Here is a 22484-nt window from a genome sequence, read left to right on the forward strand (position 1 = left end):
CAGGCCAATACCAAGGCGACCCTCGCCATGCCGCTCCCTCCCCGAGACTGGAGCCCGGGCCCCTCAATGCCTACATTGACCTCTGCACGCGATTTCACGTGGCCACATCCAATCCTCGGCGTTTTGTGCGCGTCAAGCAGCTGTACGACAAAATTGCAGGCTCTGAAAATTGTGCTGTGGACGTGGAGGCTTACGAGCCCGACACGTCCGCCAAGGACTCCAGATTCTGGGTGAGCCTGGCACAAACCAACGTCTTGCCCCGCGTAGGTCTCGATAAGTGCCTGAAGCTCTTCAAGCTCCACAACCTGGACGTCCTCCGCTGTCACATGGACCGCGTCAACGACCCGGGCAATGGTCAAGTCTGCCTTCTTCGGATGCTCGTTCAGCTCCACGACACTGACCAGGAGCCCTGGCCCCTGGATGGGACGGAATGGACCACTCTCAAGCACGAGCTGCGCCGAATCAAGTGGCTGGATGACGCGACCATTGATCGTAAGTGTGTTGCTCCGATTTGGCCTGCACCCCTCCCATTTTTTGACTCAGCTAGACGAGGTCGCCCCTCCTCGGGCCAGGCATTTCTTTATAACAGAACGACAATATCTGTTACATTCATGGCTAACCAAATGATCGCATCTCTGATCCGTCCTTTAATCAGTTGCCACCACCAAGTGTCCGGCTCTCGGATTCGACCGCGCCGAGATAATCGTCGCCCTCGGGCACATGCTGCACGGGGTCCTCGCCAAGCAGAATCTGTGGGCCTTCTCCAAGGCCAGCATTTCCACCAAGCTCTCGGACCCGCGTATCGTCGTACACGCTGCAAAGATTGCGGATTTGTTTGCCGCGAGATTTGACCCTGCGCATCCCCTGCCTCCCCAGGAGGTGGCGGACCGCGCGTCGGCTCTACGCGCGGACGTCCGTCAAAGCGTGGAGGACAGCACCACTCTTGTCCTTCTGGACAAAATGGTGGACGTGGTTGAAAGCACTTACCGCACAAACCTTTACATGCCTAACCGCTACAGCCTGGCGCTTCGCATCGACCCGAAAATCATGATGGCACCTGGTGAGAACAGAGTTCTGCCATACGGCGTCTTCTTCGTGCACGGCCGCCGATTTAACGGTTTCCACGTCCGCTTCCGAGATATCGCCCGGGGCGGTCTCCGCATCGTGAGTCCGCCGATGCCTGAGCAGGTTGCAATTGGTGCGTATAGAAGAAGGGGCCCGCGGTCAACTTCAATACTATTGCGTGTTAATGCCTGTATGAATTAACTTAACATGAATGACTTGCGGAGGTCGACATGGACCGTAGCGCCTTTTTGAGGTACTAGAAAGTGTGCGTGGAAAAGTTGACTTGTTTCTTCTCTGCTTCTTATCTGAATTTATCTGTGACTCGCAGAGTCGGCCAGGCAATTCGACGAGGCCTACGGACTTGCATACGCTCAGCAACTCAAAAACAAGGACATTCCCGAGGGTGGATCCAAGGCAGTGGTGCTGGTGGACACCGTGAACGTCCAGGCCAAGTCTCGAGATTTCGCCAAGCGAAAGGCCGTGAAAGGCTTCGTGGACGGGCTGCTTGACCTCATCACCGAGACGGAGGAGACCAAGGCCCATATTGTCGACTACTGGGGCCGCCGCGAGTACCTGTACCTGGGTCCCGACGAGCAGATCATCCCGCAGGACATCACGTGGATCGTGAACCAGGCACAGAAGCGGAGCTACACCAATCCTTCCACCTTTATGTCCTCCAAAGCCGACACGGGCATCAATCACAAGGTCTACGGCGTGACCAGTGAAGGTATCGCTGTCTTCTTGGCAGTGGGTCTGAAGCGCTTGGGCCTCAACCCGCACGAGGACCCTTTCACAATCAAGCTAACGGGTGGCACAGACGGAGATGTGGCAGGGAACATGATCAAAATACTCGCACGCGACTACGGGGCCCGCGCTCGGGTCGTGGGCCTGGCGGATGGCACGGCCGTCGTGGAAGACCCCGCGGGCTTGGACATGTCTGAACTCTTGCGCATGGTGGAGGGCTCGCTCCCTTTGTCGGCGTTTGATCCCACCAGGCTGTCAGACAGGGGCGACTTTCATACCGTAGATACCGAGGAGGGCATTCGTCTCCGTAACACTATGCACAGTCGGGTGGTGGCGGACGCCTTCATACCCGCGGGAGGGCGGCCCGGCACCATTGATGGCACTAACTACCGCGCATTCCTGCAAGGCCCTGATTACAAGGTGCCAAGCTCTCGCCTCATCGTGGAAGGAGCTAACATTTTCATCACGCCCGAGGCTCGCAAGAAGCTCTTCGAAGAGGCGGGAGTGCTCATCATAAAGGACTCATCGGCCAACAAGTGCGGGGTCATCTGCTCCTCGTTTGAGATCGCTTCCTCCATGCTTCTCACCGATGCTCAGTTCAAGGAGCATAAAGAAGAAATTGTCGCCCAGGTCCTGGAGAAGCTCCGTTATTACGCTCGTGTCGAAGCCGAGCTGCTTTTCCGAGAGTTCGCAACCTATCCCGGGCAGCTTCCTTACTTTAGTGAGCGCATTTCTAATGCAATCAACTTGGCCCGCGACACACTCACAGTAGGCCTTGAAAGTATGAGCGAAGAGCAATATCAGGACCTTTTGCCTCTTTTTAAAGAGCATTTGCCTCCCACAGTGGTTGCGCTCGGCTTCGATCAAGTTCGAGAAAAGGTACCTGCGCAATACATCACGAATGCCTTCGCTTGCTGCTTGGCCAGCCGCATTGTCTACCGGGAGGGAACCAAATTCTTCGAGTCTCAGCCCCGCGAACGCTTGGCTGAGCTCTGCTTGCGTTACCTCGATGAAGAGCGTGAAGTGCAGAGGCTTGTCCGGTGCCTAGAAAGCGGCAAGCTTGATCGTGACCAGTTGAAGACGGTTCAGAAGATTCTCGACGTGGGTGGGGTTCGTTCTCTTCTGTTTGCCTCAGAATAGTGAAAAAAATAGGGATACTACCATTGTAGAATGAAGTTTTGAGATGTGTTGGTGTCATCACTGTTAATGTGACTCCTGAAAATGTCTTCGTTTTCGAACACATCATCCGCATGCGAGCATATTCTATGCTGCGACGAGAAAAATTATACTTTAAACTTTGCCTCTTATGAGAAAGACGTAGCTTGGTTTGAACACGCGATTTTATTTATAGAATAGGAAAGCACACAAAAACGATCTACAATCACAGCTCCACCTGACTCTGTCTTCGGTGAAGGTGGGCTACGCCAATCCATATTTATTCACATCTATCATTTACCTGCTGAGGTGCTTGTGCAGGTTATTACGCCGCATTGTATAACCAAAAACTCATCACAATGTCTCAACCATCGCCACGTTGTAGCTTGGCGTGTACAAACACGCGCTTGAGTTCCTCTCTCGTCGCTCTGTTCTTGGATAGAACAGTGGCATACTTGCATTCTTGTACATGAAAGCCAGCTGTAATTGCCAGCTGATTGATATCTTCCGCCGTGAAAAAGTACGCGAGCGTGCCGTCTGCACGTTTGTACAACTGTTGCCCGATCCTATTCCTGCTTCGTACCATTTTCGCATCACACCAACCATAGTCTCGAAATAAGAGCAATCCTCCAGGGCGTAAGGCTGCATAAGCACGGTGGAAGACGGCTTGATGCTCCTCCTTCCTGCCAATTGCCGAAAGCATGAAAGTCATCAGGACAAAGTCCATGCTTCCTGGAAGAACTAGATGACAAGGTATATCATTTTTTACCACGTCGCAGATGAAAGCTGTCAAGCGCTGCTTGTAAATGTCTCCGAGCGCTCTATCTAATAGATGCAAGGCTGTGGTGCTAAGATCGCAGGCAAAACATATCAAGTCGGGGTTTGCCTCCATAATGGCTGCAAGGCTTGAGCCGTACCCACATCCAATCTCGAGCAATCGGCACTTGACGAAATTATTTGTGGCTGCGTATTCCCCAGCCTTGTCCAGGAGTTCCGGAAATTCCAATACCAAGTATCGTCTTTTTTTGAAAAAAGTAGCTTTATCGGAGTGTCGATGGAAAAAAGATTCCCATGCTTGTACTGGTGGAGACTCAGCTCGGACGATGTCTTCCCGAGGAAGGCAAGAGACCGTGGCCAGGGTTGGTTCGGTCGACCTTCGATATGCATCGAAATCGAAATCATGGTCATGATATGCTCCTGCGACCGCACACTTATCGCCAGACATAAAACTAGACAGTGAAGGGGCATTAGAGGGACATGAGACTATGCATTCGATGATTCTATGCGGAAGTATCAAGTTGAGCTCTTGCGAAGTGAAAGGGTAGCATAGTGGTACATATTTTACAATGATACCGTCCAAAATAGTAATCTATCGCGACCAAAACACAGATCCTGATTCGCTTGCTCCAATTCTAGGGGAAAACGACACGACTGTCCGACGCAACAGACACTGACTGACTTTAACTTCCTTACTTACTGGCTTTAACCTCCCGGCCGCAGGGACCACCACGTACTTCTCCGCAGGGCGCGGAGCGTGATAAAAGACAGAGATTGATAAGTCACACGAAATGTACAGAACACATAGATGTAAACTTGGCTGAAAAGGTGATGACGACACCAAAGCTTTGGCGTTTTATCGCAGCTTTGGACCTTATTTTTTGCACGACTCCTGCCATGTCTTTTCTTCATGTACCGCTTCAACTGAAAATTTCTGAGCCCGTCTACGAGAACCAGGGCAGAAGACGGGATCAGGACAAAAATTGGGGGGGGGGTAACCAAGTCTACGTCAAGCATCAGGCCCCGGCTTCCAGTTATAATCAAATTCACAGGAATTCCTTCCTATACTTGACAAAGTCTCCACTCCTCCGAGCGCACGGAGCCGGTCATGTTCCAACCACTGAATCTCTTCACGCCCTGGACTTGTCGGCGGCAGCCAAAGGCCAGACGGTTGAAGAAGTATTACTCCTGGCACAACTGCCGAGGGACATTGTTGCCAAAGCGTTGACATCTTTTCCAGGACTTCGCGATTGTCATCCGCATGCTGAAGTCCTCGGCCGACTGCACCACCTTAATTTCATCATCCAACAAGGAGTGTATTCCTTCTCTGAGGCCTTGCATTTGATTGCCAATCAACCGCAGTTTCTGGAAATGCCTTTTTCGATAGTTTATGAAGACGATGATTTGGTTGTCATCAATAAACCCAGTGACGTGCGAATGGATGTGCCCCAGCGGAAAGGCGTCCAAGGGCAACGGAAGTGGCCCATGGAGTTTACATGCTCAGATTGGCTCGATACTCCGGGGCTGATTGAGCCCCCGCTGGAAAAAAAACGATTCTGCCACAATTTAGATTCGGCCACCTCTGGCATCCTTTGTGTTGCTCGAAACCAGGCTGCGGCCGCGCGAGTAGTGGAGCTGTTTTCGAAGCGGATGGTGGAAAAAGAATGTACGTCGAATCCCACGTGCTTAACTCATGTCGTTCTCGTGGTAGGCACTATACTATGAGTCTAGATACTCGCCTGATTTCTTCTCGTAATCAATCAGAGACTTATCTAGGCTCTTCATCCTTTCTGCTTTCCTTCAGACCTTGCGGTCGTGTTCGGCCATGTGTCCTCGACCGCCGACAGCGACACGCTTTTTATCGATGCTCCAATCGAAAAAGATCCGCATAGTGATTTCAGGATGCGAATCGGACCAGAGGGAAAATCTGCGCAGACACAAGTAGAGGTCTTGGAGAGAGGATTTCTGAGGTTGCAAGGGCCGCATTTCAACGCTCCCGTCTCAAAACTCAGACTAAAGCCTATCACTGGTCGGCGTCATCAATTGAGGGTTCACACCATGTCCTTAGGCCACGGTATAGTGGGGGACACCTACGTAGGGGACTGGGCGAGCTACCGGATGATGCTGCACGCGCACAAGCTCGGCCTCCCCATGGCCCCCGACAAGCATCTACAGCTGGTCACGGTGGACCCTTTCCAAGCGCTGATTTCTCCACAGCCGCTGACTGGGTGACAAAATAAGGGAGACAACGAGTCTCCACCTCACCACGTGTCTCAGAGCAGACAAGCTGGTGTGTTACGATTGAGGTATGCAGCTGTTAAACAACAAGGTGTGACAAAGAAACAACACGTCAACTTTTTCATGCCACGAAACTCCAATTGTATAACGAGGAAGAATGCGGCCTTCTTGCACGAAGGCAGAGATATTTTTTTTTCCAGAAGACTCTCAGTGAAGCGTCCCTATGGACTCTCTCCCATCTTTCCCTCTCCCGAGCACCCGCCACGGCATGCGTTCGCCATCTTCTCAGCATCACCTTCAGAGGACGGCGACGACTCGAGGGCGTTCTGCTACAACGCTGTCATCCCTTAGAACATGGATAGATGCGACGAGTCGCCCTTGTCCCCGCGAGGTGCGTTCAAGAGCGTAAAATTCTTCTCGAGGATGTCGAAGCACGTCAGGTAGGCCGAGTGGCACAGCTCGACATCTCGCTTGAAGATAGTGAAGAATTTAGCATCCAGCGCCACCAAATGCTCAAGCTGGTCAGGAAGGAACTCGCTCTTCTTGACGGACTTCTCCTCTGTCTGGGACTCGCTACCCTTCGTCTCGTCTCCGTCCTTGCCGCCCGTGGTGCTGCTCTTGCTCTTGCTTTCTTTGACGTCCGTCGATGTGCGCGCCACCAACTTTTCCACAGCGCTCGCTCGCTCTGAGAAGTAGTTCGGGAGCTCGTCCAGCCCCTTGTTCAAGACCTCTACCTTGCCCTCAATCGTCTTCACCACCTCCAGTATCACAGCCACCCCGAAATTGCCCCCGTCACTGACTTTGGGCACTTTAAGCTTAAGCCACGTGCACACTAGATGCAAGTCTTCCACAGTGCGGAGGAGCACATCACGCGCTGTGCCCAAAGACCCGGACACTTCGGCGTTGGCGGCCACCGCAGCCCGAGAGTGCGTCATAACCTCAGAAACGCTCTTCCCGAAGGGCGCTGCCTGGAGCACGGCCTCCACCTCGGCGATGCGTGCAGGCATCACGCTGCGCAACTCCATGATTTTTTTCTACAGCCACGAACAGAAGACGTGAGTATTGGTTAGGATGGAGATGGAGTGGTGGCACTTCATCAGAAAGAAAGTCTTCGAGAGGCCCCAGGACAAAAAGAACACGCGACACAATGTCGACGTCAATGAGGGGCGAATACATTAAATTTCATTATGTTGAACGAACAATTAACTAAATGGCGTGCTGGCTGATAATGGTACGCAAAGGGCTACCAAAAACTCGCACATCACGTTGGCACGTAGTCGAGGAAAAGAAGGGGAGACTGCCCCCCCCTTTCCTGTGGACATACCTGATACGTTTCGAGAAATTCCTTGGTTGCCATAGTATGTGTGCGGTGCTCGAACCTGTGTACAAACCTTTGTGCGCAATAAGTATCGTGAAAAAAAAAAATTAAAAGCCCGTTTCCCCCCAACGACGGGCGGCTTCTTCGGCTTCTTCACCCCCGTGGCACGTACACTTGCGGCGGGAGGGGCGGCCACACAATGGGCGCCGCCGAGAGACGCACTCGGAATTCGCACACACATGAATACGCGTGGACTCACTTTTTGGTCTCTACCGGCACGCATTTTTTGGCAAACGAGTACAGGGTTCAGGCCCCCGGAGACGAAATCGCTTCCTATCCTGTCTGCCCGTCTCAACCTGTGGGGCGACCCGTCGATCTTACTCACCTCAACACTATGCTGCGACGGCCTCTCCTGACGGTCTCGGCTCAGCCACGACGCTTTGTGGGAGTACTGATGTCCAGATTTGGCACGCGCGATGCCTCAACGTTGGTGGTGGCCGAACACTCCGAGTCCAAGGGGACTCTGAGCCCCAGCACGCTGTGCACCATCACGGCCGCGGGTCAACTGCAGAATCCTGTGACGGTCCTGGTAGCTGGAGGGAAGGGCGTCAACGCAGTGGCTCAGCAGGCTGCCCAGGTTCCAGGTGTCAGCAAGGTCCTTGTGGCGGAGCACGCTGCCTACGAAAAGGGGATAGCCGAGAATCTCAGCCAGGCGGTCGTGGCCACACACAAAGCTGGTGATTATTCGCATATTTTAGCTCCTTCCTCCATGCGCTCCAAGAATTACGTCCCCAGGGTAGCAGCCTTACTGGATTCGCAGCCTATCACCGACGTGATCGCTATCAAGGACCAGGCTACCTTCGTGCGCCCCATGTACGCGGGAAACGCCATCGCCACCGTGACCACATCCGAGCCTCTGAAGATCCTTACAGTGCGCACCACCGCTTTTGAGAAGGCACCCTCCACAGGCGGAAGCGCGGCTACGGAGGTAGCACCGGCGGTGGCGAAGCCGGAGGCAGGCTTGAGTGCCTTCCTGAGTGAGAGCGTCAGTCAGTCGGCTCGCCCGGAGCTGTCTTCGGCCAGGGTGGTGATCTCAGGTGGACGCGGGCTCAAGACCAAAGAGCACTTTCAGATGTTGGAGGCGCTCGCTGACAAGCTAAAGGGTGCAGGTATACGTCGGGGTGGGGGGTCTGGCATGGCGGTGCCGGGTTGGATCGGAGGGGCGGGGGCCGGTCTGTCCTCCCAGTGCTTGCTCTCCTCGTCGGGGGGTTGGATTTTTGTGGTGACCACGATTCTCATATCATTGCCACTCACGACACAGTGGGCGCCTCTCGCGCGGCCGTGGACGAGTTTCACATGCCCAACGAGCTCCAGGTAGGTCAGACCGGGAAGGTGGTAGCGCCGGACCTCTACTTGGCTGTGGGCATCTCGGGCGCCATCCAGCATCTCTCAGGCATGAAGGACAGCAAGGTGATCGTGGCCATCAACAAGGACAAGGAGGCGCCCATCTTCCAAGTGGCCGACTACGGGCTTGTCGCGGACCTCTTCCAGGCGGTCCCGGAGCTCACAGACAAGGTTTGAGTTGCGAGAAATACTGGGTGAGGGGACGGGGACGTCGGGCCGTCTGGATGCGCTCGCAGAGGCTTGCGAGCTTCCTTGCGTGCAGACTGGCACAGACATGTGCAGAAGCAGGTCTCCTTAATGATGGGAAGAGTGGTATGTGAAAATATTCGAGCTTAGTAGCTGTGTATGGAATACAAAAAAAAATAAAGGCCAACAAGGAAGCAAATTTTCTTTCCGCGACATCCTTTCTCGAGTGTACAGTCTGGAGCGCTGCGAGCCTTATGTTGTCAGCCCGACACGGAAATCTAATGCTGAGATTTGAATATGAAACGCACTTTGAAACGCTCCTTGGCAGGGATGCAGCTTACATATACACATTTTACCGGGTCAATGCGGACACGCTTCAATCCCGTCTCAAGTGCGCTGACAACAAAGAGATGCCTGACATGAGGGCGGGCGTCGCGGTCTCCTCATCCGCCGGAGCCCTTGCTTCTCGGTTGGCGGGGTTATTCTCATACCCGCCAGCCCCTGGTCTCTCGCGCGCGCTTTTCCTTGATTCCAGTCCGTCGCGCGGCCCCTGACGGATGGCTTTGTCAACTCGCGACGGCTTGGACTTCAGGAGGGAGGTCACGGCCGTGCTAGTCTGACCCAAGCTTTCTACGCGCCGGGCGAGAAGCTCAGAGCCGCCCGCAAGCTCCTCCACGCATTGCCTCGCCTTCTCTTGCAGCGGCGATATCTCTGCCAAGACGTCCCGGCCCCTGAGAGATTCCACCGCTTGCGCCGCCGCGCGCCTTTCCGCCCCTGCCTCGGCTGCCGCTGCCTCCGCCGGCCTAAGCGCCTTGCACCAGCTCGCGCACCGAGAGGACGTCAGGTCCAGCACCTTTCTGCGCATCACCGAGACGCGACTTTTCAGTTCTGCTATCTCCGCCAGCTTGCGCTTCTTCGACTGCAGAAGCTTGTCGACTGTTGTTGGGTGTGGTGTCAGAAAGTCAAAGATGCCAGAGTCCAACATCATAGACGAGCAGGTGAGCCCGTGAGAGCCACCGCAGTTATGAACTTCAACGGGGATCCTCACTAAGCGGATGCTTCGACTGATTCAAGACGTATTTCACAACAGGCGGGGCCTGAGCATGAGAGGCAGGCACGGTGACCTCTCTCACCTTCGGTCGCTTCAGTTTCTATGTCCACTTTGAGCATGGCCCCTTTGCTGTCGCAGAGGTCGGCACGCTTGCGAATCTCCCCCAAAGTGTTGGTTACCATGCGGCCTTTTAGAGCGATGGAGTGAGAACAGCTTTTACATAACAATACGTCGGATGAAGCACAGGGCATTCCACAGCAACGTTGATCGTTCACACCCCTGAGCAGAACACTTACCGAGCCAGCGCTGTTCTGTATTTTGCCCTTCTTTGCAATCAGAAGGCCTAAGAACAGCGCGGTCCTCGTGAGGTCCCTCGCTGCGAATGGGAATCGCAATCTGCTCATTGAGTGGTGAAGGGGTACTTCTTTGTCGGCTTACGGAAAGTCACGCAAGACGTCAATACGGATACCGGTTCTCACCCGCAGCGCATCTTCAGACGCAGCATTTAGCTCCCCTTCCAAAAGATTCAGATGCCGCAGCTTGACCTTGAGCATGGTGGAGATTGCAGGTAGACGCTGGTGCAAGTTGCAGGACTTTTCTGTGTTTTAGGTATGGGTGCGGTGCGGCAAAATGTCGAGAGTGTTAGGCGGAACGACGCCCGCGTCAGGACCGCGGTGATCGAACGTAAGTCGGGACCAGTCAGCATCCACGGTCACTTTCATCAATTTTGAAAACGCTGCCCACCTGATAGGAGCAAGGTTTCCTCCCGCCCGCCCCCCTGCCCGCAGGCCCGCCGACTCGCCAGGCCCGGATTCGCCCCCGTTGTTCTGCCTCCCTGCCCCCTGCAGCCCCCTCACCGCGCTCCATCTTTCTTCGTTCTCCCTCCTCGTCGAAAACACACAAGTATTTTAGGCATGAGCTACCAAGTCATTGGCGGGGATGTGGGGGGGACCAACAGCCGACTGGCACTCTACACGGTTCCGGCAACGAAGCTCGCCCTTGAAGAGGGTCGTATGTAAGTCGAATGTAGTAGGTGTCTTCGTCCGCTTGAGGTTTACGCGAAGGTGATGAAAAGAAGACCTCCATGCAAAAATATTTGGTTGGATTTTGTGTCCATGGATGGGTGTAGAGGTCAAGTGTCGTCACGCTGGGGTCGCGTCGTGCGCACACGAGTCGTCTGCACAAGGGTCTCTGTGAACGTCGATTGACCTTTATCGTTAACACGGATATTTCAGGCCCCCAGGAACAATTTTATACAGTATGTGGTATCGAAACTCGGAATTTGCGACCTTCACCGATGTTTTTAAGGCTTTTTTGCAGGAGGCCGCGGAGGCAGGTGCGACCGCCAAGGTAAGCGATCAATTTTTCCTGTCTGCCATAGGCTCATCAAATAGATCTTTAATCCTCAATTATACCAACTAGATGCAATATAGTGTGCACTGAACTGCATTTCTATCTCGCGCGATCCTCTTCGAATTTGAGCTTATCCACACCCTTTGTCTCGCCCTCGGACGGCCTTGCGCCCTGTCTCATATTTTAATCCATTCGAACACTCCCTTAGGACATTAGCACCGCCTGTGTGGATACCAACTTGATGCAATATAGTGTGCACTGAACTGCATTTCTATCTCGCGCGATCCTCTTCGAATTTGAGCTTATCCACACCCTTTGTCTCGCCCTCGGACGGCCTTGCGCCCTGTCTCATATTTTAATCCATTCGAACACTCCCTTAGGACATAAGCACGGCCTGTGTGGCGGTGGCCGGGCCGGTATCACACAATGAAGTGAAGATGACTAATCGGGGTCGGTGGATCATCAACGGGGATAGGGTACGTTGGACGGACGAGGAGGAAATGGCCATGGGCGGGAGGGAGACCGATCCTTCTTAAGCTTCTCATGATTGAATTCCCTTTTCCCCTCGCAGCTGGCCAAGGAAGTCGGCTTAAAGCGCGTGGTGCTTATCAACGATTTCGTCGCCCAGGGCTACGGGCTGCTGACCGTAGACCGCACCGACACCAAGGAAGTCCACGTCCTGCAAGACGCCTCGCCCGAGCCCGGCGCCCCCATCGCGACCATTGGCGCGGGCACGGGTCTGGGCGAGTGCTTTTTGACGCCGGGAGAAGGCGGCTACTACGTGGCCTATCCATCCGAGGGCGGACATGCGGAGTTTCCACCGCGCACAGAGACCGAGGTGAGAGGCGGCCGGAACCGGGAGTGCGTGGGGAGCGTGCGAGGACATATAGGCAGTGCGTTGAAGTTGATCACTCTAACGTCTCGCGCTTTCTCATCCCAGTTCCAACTTTTGGAGTTTTTGAAGCGACGCTACGAGCAGAAGCATCGCGTGTCTGTCGAACGAGTGGTCAGCGGCCCCGGCATTGCCAATGTGTAAGTCTCTTTCACCTATGATTGTAACAATGTAAGTGCTTGCGCTCCCTGTTCGTTGATGAAGGACCTTTTGACCTTTTGCCTCAAACAGGTATGATTTTCTTGCGGAGCACTACCCCGACCAGGTGGATAAGAGCGTGGATGCAGGTGAGCGCGGCAATGAGTCCGCAGAGCAGAGTCCCCTCGGCGCTAGTGCGGGGCCGAAGGCTAGGGGGAGGTTGTAGTGCCGCACGAAGGATGGGCGCTTTTCTTGTCGCCTCACACTTGTCTTTGCACATCTCGTCCGCACCTGCCCAGCATTTCGCGCGGCCGGTGAAATGGGAGGCAAAATAGTGTCCGAGAACGCCAAGCCGGGCACGCTCGCGGGGCTGGCGCTGGACATCTTCGCGGGAGCCTACGGGTCCGAGGCGGGAGTGGCCGGCCTCAAGTGGATGCCCTTCGGGGGGCTCTTTATCACGGGTGGTCTAACCCCGAAGAATATCGATCGTATCGCGGGGAAAAACAGTTTGTTCATGGAGGCATTCCGCGACAAGGGACGTGTCAGTCCTCTCCTGAGCAAGATTCCTATGTACGCCGTGTTGGTGGAGGACTTGGGAGAACGTGGGGCTCATTGGATGGCCATCAAGGTAAGAGATGTGGCAGAAACGAGGGTGGAAGCGGGGGATCGACGATTTTTGGGCGGGGTCTAGGACTGTATTGCGAGTCCTTCGACCGGTGCCTCGACTTCATAACCGACGGGGTACAAAGACCCCGATCTGCAGGGGGAGCTTATGAACCTGGCTCCCCTTGACCGTCCATCCATGCCCCCCAACAGACGCTGCTGGAGCACCTGAACCACGGTAACGTCCTCAGGGGCGTCTTCAAGGGCGCCGCCACCGGGTCCGCCAGCCGGGCTCACGACGGCATTTCTTTCTGGCGCTCGCAAACAGCCGTCACTTTGGTAGGAGGAGTAGCGCTAGCCTCCCTTTCTTTTTTGGCTGCCAAATTCTTCAGAAAATAGTCAGCTCACTTGCGCAGTGCAGACGTCTGCTCCGTGGGGAAAGCTCAACGCAGGCAGGACAGTCGAAGTAGGGGCTGAGATGGGGATTTGATGGAAACCCGTGCGCCTCGCATTTGCTGGGAGAGGGAGGCGGGACTTGTGTGCCACATGGCCCGCAGTAAACTATATTCGCTCCCTTTTGAGCATCTTTATCATGGATGAATGGCAGAATGCTGAGCTCGATGTGGGCACAAGTCTTAAAAAGGGATGTTAACCTGGTAAGGGAAAGTCGATCCGGCCCTTTGGCAGATATGGGGGGGAAAGGAGTGGGACAGAGGAACTGCTTGAGGGGAAGAGGTCTCGGAGAGCGGCGGGAGAGAGAGCCTACACGTGTTTTGGGAGGGGAATTTATGCATGTCTTATACGTATATTGGAGGCTGTTTCCGGGCACGGAACCGGCATGTCGGGGGGCAAATTATCATATATGCATCCAAAGCTAGCGATTTTACTTTTTCAATCCTTTTTATTTTCTCAACTCTTTTTCGGTCCATGCTGGCTGCAATGACCTTTGTGGAGTCTACCAATGCATGAGAAACGCATTGTCTCCAATGCGTGAACAAACATCGCGTGCAATTCAACGCAACTAAAACGATGCTCAGGAAGAACAGGGCGGGAGGGGACTCCTGCTTACCGGATCACAGCCACCAGGCCTGGCAACCTGGCTCCTCCTACACGCTATACCCATCAGAGTTTGGGCAAGAAAGAGCCAATGACGCCCTTAAGCAGGTCGCGACGCTTGGGCCACCGTTTGGTGGCACTCGTGGCGCTAAGATTCCATAGCCGGCCCTTGGCGACGCACAGGCAAGCGACTTCAGAGACAGCCTCGCCCTTGAATTCAAACTCATAGAAGAGGACGCCCTCCGTCAGGCGCGCCTTTGCTTCCACAAGCTCGGCACCTCGGCCCGCGGCCAGCTTCTTCCCCACGTCCTGCACGTCGCCCAGAGCGTCGACGGCCGTGGTAGAGGCCTTCACAGGGGTCGAGTTGAGGACCACCACCTCGTCTCGGTTGATGATGTCGCTCCACTTCACCACGTAGGTCTCGGGCGTGCCTTCAAACTGATTCCAGCCCGAGGGCCGGGAAAGCTTGAGCCCCTGTGGAAGAAAAGACGCGTGCAAGTGAGTGTGAGGGGGGAGTGTGGGGCAGAAGTGCCAGGCAGTGTCGCGCCGCGCCCCTTCAGACGTTCCGAGCCCCTCCCCGTCTGTTTCCCCTTTCCTTTGCAAAAGATGGTATCTCCTGTCATCTCACGACGTTTCAAGCATTATCCCATCTCCCTCTGCTTGTTCTACCCAGGACAGATGCACCGTTTTCTTGCCTGCACGTCCCTAACTTTCATTACCCTCGAGGTCTTCACTCTTGATAACATGGATTCGAGCCTCTTTCAAGTGAACGTCGATCGCTTCTATTTCCATTCACTCACTTTTGCAATATCGGTGTACGGCTCCAGTAATCCTCCTTGCTTGTCTCGCACAAGGGGCACCTCTTCTACGGCCTCTGCCGGGCGCGCAAGACTCAGGCCCACCAAGCCCAGCAATGACCCCGCCGACTTAAAGAGGAGCGCGCGCCGGTCTAATGTAGACAAGGACGGAGTGTTAGTCGCGTACAAAGCCATGACCCTGCCCGTGGTTTGCTGCTGCTGCAGCTGCTGTCTAGTTGGAAAGATGAACGAAGATCTACTGGGAGGGACAAAGGCAGCCGTGCCCAAAGCCGTCAGGCTGCACGCCACAGTGAAGAGGCCTCGCAGCATCACCTAGAAGCTGTCACGTAATTCTTGGAGTAGCACGGTTGCATTAAACAGATGAGCCAATGAACGTAAACATACCCGAGACGGCGATGCCGCACAAGCGAAAAAAAAGCGTGATGTCTGAGCGCGGCGGCTATCAAGGGATCTCGACAAATCTCTGCCTTCGGCTCGATTTCGTCAGGTCAAATTTGTCCCAGCGGCTAGCGTAAAAAACATCTCCTCGACATGCTGAAGACAACTTTATGCAGCCCTAGACAAAGAGTGTCGCCCAGATTAGGTTTCTCGGCACTATTCTCAAGAGAGGGCATAGGTGGACGAGCTCCATCCCGCTTGCCGCGCTCGGCCAGCTTCTTCGCTAATTTGACTCGATCCCATGTTGGGGGGAAATGCACACGGCGTTCACGACGTAGGAGTCACACACGGCGTTCCGTGGCGCTTCAGCTTGTGCAATCAATTGGGCACGGTTGCCTGTTTGCGCTTGTTCCTGGCATTTTATCATCTGCTCAACCTCTCAAGCATTACAAACACGTGCATATACAGAGAGGAAAGCAATCGCGCCAGCACATGTCCTGATCGACGGCTAGAAGAGGCCTTGTGGCAAGGCCTGTGACCTAGGGAAAAAACGCGTGCAACAGAGCGGGTTCAGGTAGGAGTGACCTCTGGCATCATGCCCCAACGGCAAACGACGGTGCACCTGCATGTGCTACAGCCAGCTAAGGCCTGGATGCGGCGGCGGGTAGGAATAATGGCGTACACGGCGCTTTTGCTCGTGGCTGTCGCTCTCATTGCTCGACACGACGGATGGTCGGGCAAGAGAAGCAGTAGCAGAAGCCGAGCTGCTTCGAAGGCACGGGCCCTAGCCTCCCCAAAGAGGCATTATGAGTCCTCGCGCGAGCACGCACCAGCCAGATCAAGACTACGAAGCGTCACACAAGCATATAGAGTGGCGGCAGACTCCTCCCAGCTGCCACCACACCGAGTGTTACCATTGCCTTGCGACTGTCAGCACTGTGAGGTGCGCCAGTCATACTCCACGTCCCCGCCAATGCCCACGCTTCCATTCCCAACGGGCACTGCCCCCGCACGCGAGAGCGGCATATTCCATCATGATCGTTTTCCGAGCAGCACGAGAGAAGACACGTTGGCCCCAGAACCTGCGGCCTGGCTGGGTGTTGGCCGACCTCCTCACCGGGTTGGAGAATACCACGTGCGCGTCATCATCCGGGTCCACCACCTGCAAGAGGCAGCCACCCATTCGCTCATATGGGCCATGCGTGCTCAGCCCCAGGCCGCTCAGAGCCAGCCGGGTTCCCCTGAATTCACGGTGGACTTCGCCCTGGTGGCCACGGAAGAGCAGGGGCTGCCCGTGGTGCATCGGATTGCAGAGGCGGAGTGGCGCCGCGTCCGGGACATTGACCCCCTCAGGAGCAGCGACTCTCTCTCGGTCTCACCTCCCGCCCCCGACGTCTTTGTAGCGGACACCACAGGCTCCTTCTATGCCCTGGCTGCGAACCGCTCTGCGCCCTATCGGTGCAGTGCCGCGGACGAGGCTGAATACTACTCCAAGGGTGGCGACTACTACGTGCGTCTACACTGCGACTATGATAACCACGCTTACTACCAAGCCACCGACGTGGGGATGCTGGATGTCTTGCGAGGCTGCGCCTGGTGCACACACGTTCTCGTGACCAATTCGGACAACAGCTACCACCCCGACTTCCTCCTGCACGCACTCTCTCCTCAAGCGGACCTGGTTACGACAGATTTTATCGATCACGGGGAGCGCGTGGTGGTCGCGGACTGGCGATGGGGCGAGGTCGACCTCGGCGGGGTCCTGGCCTCCAAGGCCGTCGTCATGAAGACAGGGGGGTTCATCGCGTCGTTACCCCCAGACGCAGGCCCACAAGAAACTCACGACAACGACTATTGGTTTGTCCACCGAGGGTTAGAATTGGGGGCGACGACGGCATTGGTGCACAAATTAATGTTTTTTCACAATTGAGGTCGATTAGGATAGTACGACGTGCGCGTTGAGAGACGGCCAAAAACATGTTTTGATAAGCGACGATCGGATTATCAAATGCTACGAGATGGAAGAGTGGATTTAAATTTTGAAGAAAATGCTGCAAAAATACATTGCGCGGGGTTCGACGGCATAGCTGCATGCATGAACGTGTGTGCATGGCGAGCTCGAAAGAGAAAGAACGAAAGTAGCTTCTTTGGAACAAGAACATCTGTTGGGCGTGTAGAATATGCGACGCTGATCGAGAGTGATGGTGTTTTCACACACCCAGACACAGGCATGAACCAGATGAGATGAAACGTTCTCTGATCGGCATGAAAAAAACGGCGACGTTTTCTAGAGGGATGTGGCCTGCGGTGAAATCAAGGATAGTCCTGGACTCGAACCCGCATCGAACCTCTGACCTCACGGTGAACAGAGCTGCTGCTAACAGCCGTGTGCTCTACCTACTGAGCTAAGAAAACGCACGCACACAAGTAATGTGGAACGTCTCAGTTATCAAAATCTTTATTGCTATTCGTGTTCTTCGTTACCCCTTGCCACTAGTCCCTTGGGATAGGGGATGCTTTACGGGGACTTGGATAAGCATGTCGTTCATGTGACTAATACAATCAGAGCATAACTAAAAATTTTACTAATATACCAACATGAAGCAGCGTAAAATGACATTTGTAAAGGAGTGCTTACGAACTTATCGATAGCCATTTTTAAGGCTTTTGGCACAAAGTACGGCCGAATTATGATCCACTTCGCTGAACAATTTCTTTGTCTTTTCTTGAAGCCTTGCCTCCATGGCGGTTCATTAACGTTGCAGTCGGGATACCAAGGTCGCGTAACAATTAACCCTGCTTGGCTTGATAGACGAGGGTACGTCTCCCATCACACCAATATGGCGAGCGAGGCCGTCATCATCACGGCAAAGCCCCCCGCGAGAGGGGATTTTCATACCTGAACTTCGACATTTTTTAAAAAGCGTCGTATCGATCAATATATGTTCTTTAAAAAACACGATGCAATCTAATCCCAATAACAGCAATGCCACAATCCTTTTGGTCCAGAGCCTATCGCGATGGCGGGCAGTCGCGCACACTTAGACCTCTTCCTGCGTCTCTACTGGTAGCCCTCGCGTTTGTGACTCCGACGGTATATTTTTTTTTCCAACCATCAGCATCATCATCAACTTTCTTGTCTGGACAATTACCTTCTTTCGGGCCCTCCTCATTCCCTAAATACGAGGGTTTATCATTGTCGCAGCCAGGCCTTCCTGTGCGCCAGGACAACTCAAGGATTGCCGCAATGCTCCGCGGCAACAGTGAGGTTTCCGGCCAAAATGTCAGCGATATTCAAACTGTATCACATGGAATGGAAATGAAATTTGCCAAATCACTAGACGAACCTCGAACTCTGGTAATATATGTATACCACGAATCGCAAGAATGGTACCGGGAAAATTTGCGGTTCTTCATAAGAGTAGCGATGCAAGATAATGACAACAACTCAACAGACTACCTTCTGGTTGTAAATGGAAATAGTGATCTTCCTCTTCGTGGGTTATTGGCCTCGACATTGGCTCAAAGGGAGGGACGCGTGTGGGTGCTTCAACGAGCAAACACGTGCTACGACGGAGGCACCGTGGGAGAGGTGCTCCGGACTCACCCGCACCTGGCCGAATCATATTTTTACTATGTGCTGATGAACAGCTCTGTCCGTGGGCCCTTCTTGCCGCGCTATTTCCAGAGGATGAAGGGGGAGGAGGGGCACGCTGAGCCGCGTCGACGTTCTTGGACCTCTCCTCTGACAAGCTTGCTCAATGATGAGGTCAAGCTAGCTGGCACCACCCTGAGCTGCATGGGGCAGGTGCACGTGCAATCGATGGTCCTTGCCACAGATCGTATCGGGTTGAAAGTGCTGCTCGGTGACGGCGTGCTAAACTGTGCCAGCACCCTGAGTGACGCCATTCGGACTTACGAGATGGGGGCTTCCACAGCGATTTTAAATGCCGGGTAGGTTGATAGGGAGGGAAAGAGATGAGAGGGCTCTGGACTTTCCAGGGCTAGACTGTTTTGGATTGCGCCCTCAAACCACGACATGATACAATTTAAGTGACGTTCACGGACTCGGATGTGAACCCCTCTGCATATTAGGTACAACGTGGACAGTCTCATGACGCGCTATACGGGAGTAGATTGGCGTCAAAAACGCGACTTGTATTGCAATGCAGGCATGAATCCGCAAGGCGAGCACATGAATGACGGACTGGGGTTGGACCCCTTTGAGGTGGTCTTCGTCAAGGCGAAGGAGTTCCCCCGAGTGGCCGCCACACAGGCCTTCCTACGGCGCTATACGGAGTACTACATGGACCGGGACGACCTTGTTAGTAATGACTTCATGTCTCCGCGCCTGCAGACGGCCCTGAAGGAAGAAAAAGAGGCTTTGCGGGAGCTAGTGCTTCGGTGTCAGGCCACCTTTGACGCCGAGTTCTACTTCACACAAAACCCGGACTTAAAGGGTGCAGTCAAGGAGGCGGATGCTGAGAGACATTTTTATGAGTACGGTTTCTTCGAGCGACGACCCTACCACTTTATAAAGGGGTCCGCGGGAGAGCGAGACGGCTGTCCTTTTGACTAGTGTAAGCCGTCAGGGATGAGCCAATGTATTCTTGTGTATAAAATCACAAAAAGACACCAATACGAAATTTAAGACTGGTGATGACGATAATTTTTTGGGTTCACACGCGCGTTAACGAAGACTGGTATAAAAAAGTACAAGTACTCAGAACACAAAGAATGTCTTTTGCTTCTGTTTTGAATTTATTAACACTCATGTATTGAATAAACAATGCGCCTCCAGGCGTATCCTATGCCTCACCTCGCGCAGAGAGGGGCTGGATCACGTGCCATAGTCCTGGTCTCGACTATCTGTGCCTGCAGTTTCATAAATTCCGCTGGCGTCGTGGCTGCTGCGTACTTCCTCTTGATCCGCCACAGCCGGAGAGCGTCCTTCATGTGGTTCTTGAAAGCATCCACTGCCACCGTGATGGAGGCAACGGTGGCGAAAAGGTGAATCTGGCATTCCAGGGACCGACAGACACAGCCAGCCGGCAGAGGGCCGTCCAAAAGCACCTGACCCTCCGAGGAATTGACTTGGAAGGGATGATGTCCCAGACCAAGGCCGGGCTCCAAGGCCTTCCGGATCCAGTGAACGATGCCGCTGTGGTGCGATATGTAAAAGCCGTACGGATATATGTCGACGATCATTGCGCCCTCTGGTAGCCAGAGGAGGTTGGCCAGGGCCCCGCCATGGACCAGCACGTAGATGTCCGTGTCGTGGGCTAGCCCCACCTGTTCCCTCACCGAGAGGTTTGACATGTCCACCACCCTGGGAGAGGCGCCCGATACGGCCGTCAAAGCTTCCACTATCTCCCCCAAATTTTGGAGCCGCCGCGTGCTCGAGCGCTGCACCAGGGTTACTCTGGGGACCCCCAGACCGATAGTGCTCGTACTGGCGTGTGCTGTTTCCTCTACTCCTTCCTCGATGCCAAAGCGATGGAACACAAACCGTCGGAAAGACAGGGCCGCATCGGGTGGGTTGAAAAGACCACTGGGACGATCCGTCGGCTGGCAGTGCCCCCAATGCGCGCATGAGACTTGCGTGCCTGCGATAAGTTTTCGCACGCGATGCGCCCGACCTAACGGATGCACCATCGCCACCTCGGGCAGTATCTGTCGCCAGATTTCTCCGTCCAACAGGCTATCGCCCTCGTTGTCGGTTATAAAAACTCCCCAGCGCCGCTGCCGCAAGGCGTCGGACATGGCTGTGGGGTCCACCGAGACATTTCCCACCTTCCGCATCATGGCGATCGTCGGGATCAGGTCCTCGAATATCGCGTGGTAGACGTTGCTGGGGTTTAGACGGCTCAATGCCACGCCCACATCCAGTAGTAATGAATTTGAAGTCTTCCGCAACAAGTGCGCGTACTTCCGCCCGTCAGAAACGATGCGAATCTCGCATTCGCGGGCGAAAGAGGAGGGTTGATTGACCTGGGAGCACAGAACCCGCGGAATCCCTGAGTCAGGATGCGTCTTATAGAGCCAAATGACGCCATTCTCTACAATCACATCGCGAAAAACGCATTGCCGGGTTTCGGTGGAATTCCCGTGGCACGTTACTCTGGACTCTTTCAAGAGCCTCACGGGCAGTTGCTTGCCCCGCAAGAAAGACAGGGCGGCACTTGTCACGGTCAGCACCCAGCAGAGCATGACGACAAGTCTAGCTTTACGTGATGCAATCATGGCTTGGCAGGGAGAAGATTGAGTGCATGTTGACGAAGTCCTTGTGGTCTTTTGCGGTCCAGGCGAGGCATGACCTAATAGATTTGACAGAGAAGAAGTCGGCATCGAGCAAGAAAACAAGCGATACAAGATTTAAATTTTTATTTTTCAGACCTCCGAGTCTACCTGATTCGATAAGCATCGCATGCTCATTGTCCTCCATCATGGCTGCCCCGTTGTGAAGAAAAAAGATCTTCACGGAACCCACGTTGGTGCTCTCGATTCAGGCCGCGAGGAGGGAGTTTGGCTCCTTATTCTTGTTTTTCACGCATGACTTTTCTCTATGCTGCGCCCGGCAACAAATCACTTTGGCAACCCAAAAAATGTAAAGGCCTTGGCATTTGCGTGCACTAAATCTGTTGCATACGAGCGTCGTGATGTAAACGTGACGGGGGAAATCATGACCCGCAAGTGAAAGAAAAAAGATGAAGGCAATGGTCACCAGCGACATCCTGTCCCGCATCAAGCCTGACCAGCAAGACGCTTTGTTTTTGAAACTAGCTGGTCACTCATCCACATGCCCTCGCTCACGGCACCCGCGGTGCATAAGGGCGACTAATGAATTGATACGGGCGGAATGGGAAGCAGATCAGTCCAAGCGCGTGAGCGACGCTTTATGAGAGCTTTCAATCACTGACTCCTGCGCACAGCACCGCAAAACCGCGATGCACGCTCACAGTGCCGATAGATGGTTGCATATGCAACTCGATCGCTTGGAAGCCAATGTTTCGTTCAACCGGTGTGCTCTTTTGTAGGCGCAGGCGTGCGTTCTGCCCCCCCGGCAAGGAGAACACCCGGCAGCGAGACCTCGGGCGTGACGACATGGCGGAAGCCAAACCCGCCACGTAAATCGTACACATCGGTATTGAATCATGGGCGGGATTTTGCGATTGCTCGAGGATGACTCGTGAGTTTCTGTGGACTACCTCTTTCTTTAACGAAAGACGTTTCAACGGACGAATAAAGCGCGTCTAGTGAAGCTTGTGCCGTGACATCACCCTGCTTGATGTCGGATAGGGATAGCTG

The 22484-nt window shown here is 54.2% G+C and overlaps 2 protein-coding genes across 2 annotated transcripts; one reads left to right on the forward strand and one right to left on the reverse strand.

The window, feature by feature from the left end:
* Window positions 1-3177: 3177 nt before the first annotated feature.
* Window positions 3178-4195, reverse strand: NGA_2057200 (methyltransferase family protein; the record flags this gene model as incomplete). The annotated part of the gene is made up of 1 exon (XM_005855751.1): window positions 3178-4195. A coding segment is annotated over one exon (867 nt), but the record flags the coding sequence as incomplete, so codon positions are not given.
* Window positions 4196-18152: 13957 nt separating this feature from the next.
* On the forward strand, window positions 18153-18856 carry NGA_2085400 (uncharacterized protein; the record flags this gene model as incomplete). Its single annotated transcript, XM_005855752.1, has 1 exon — window positions 18153-18856. A coding segment is annotated over one exon (704 nt), but the record flags the coding sequence as incomplete, so codon positions are not given.
* Window positions 18857-22484: the final 3628 nt, after the last annotated feature.

The sequence above is a fragment of the Nannochloropsis gaditana genome (assembly GCF_000240725.1).
Source record: "Nannochloropsis gaditana CCMP526 unplaced genomic scaffold scaffold112, whole genome shotgun sequence".
Classification (NCBI taxonomy): Eukaryota; class Eustigmatophyceae; order Eustigmatales; family Monodopsidaceae; genus Microchloropsis; species Microchloropsis gaditana.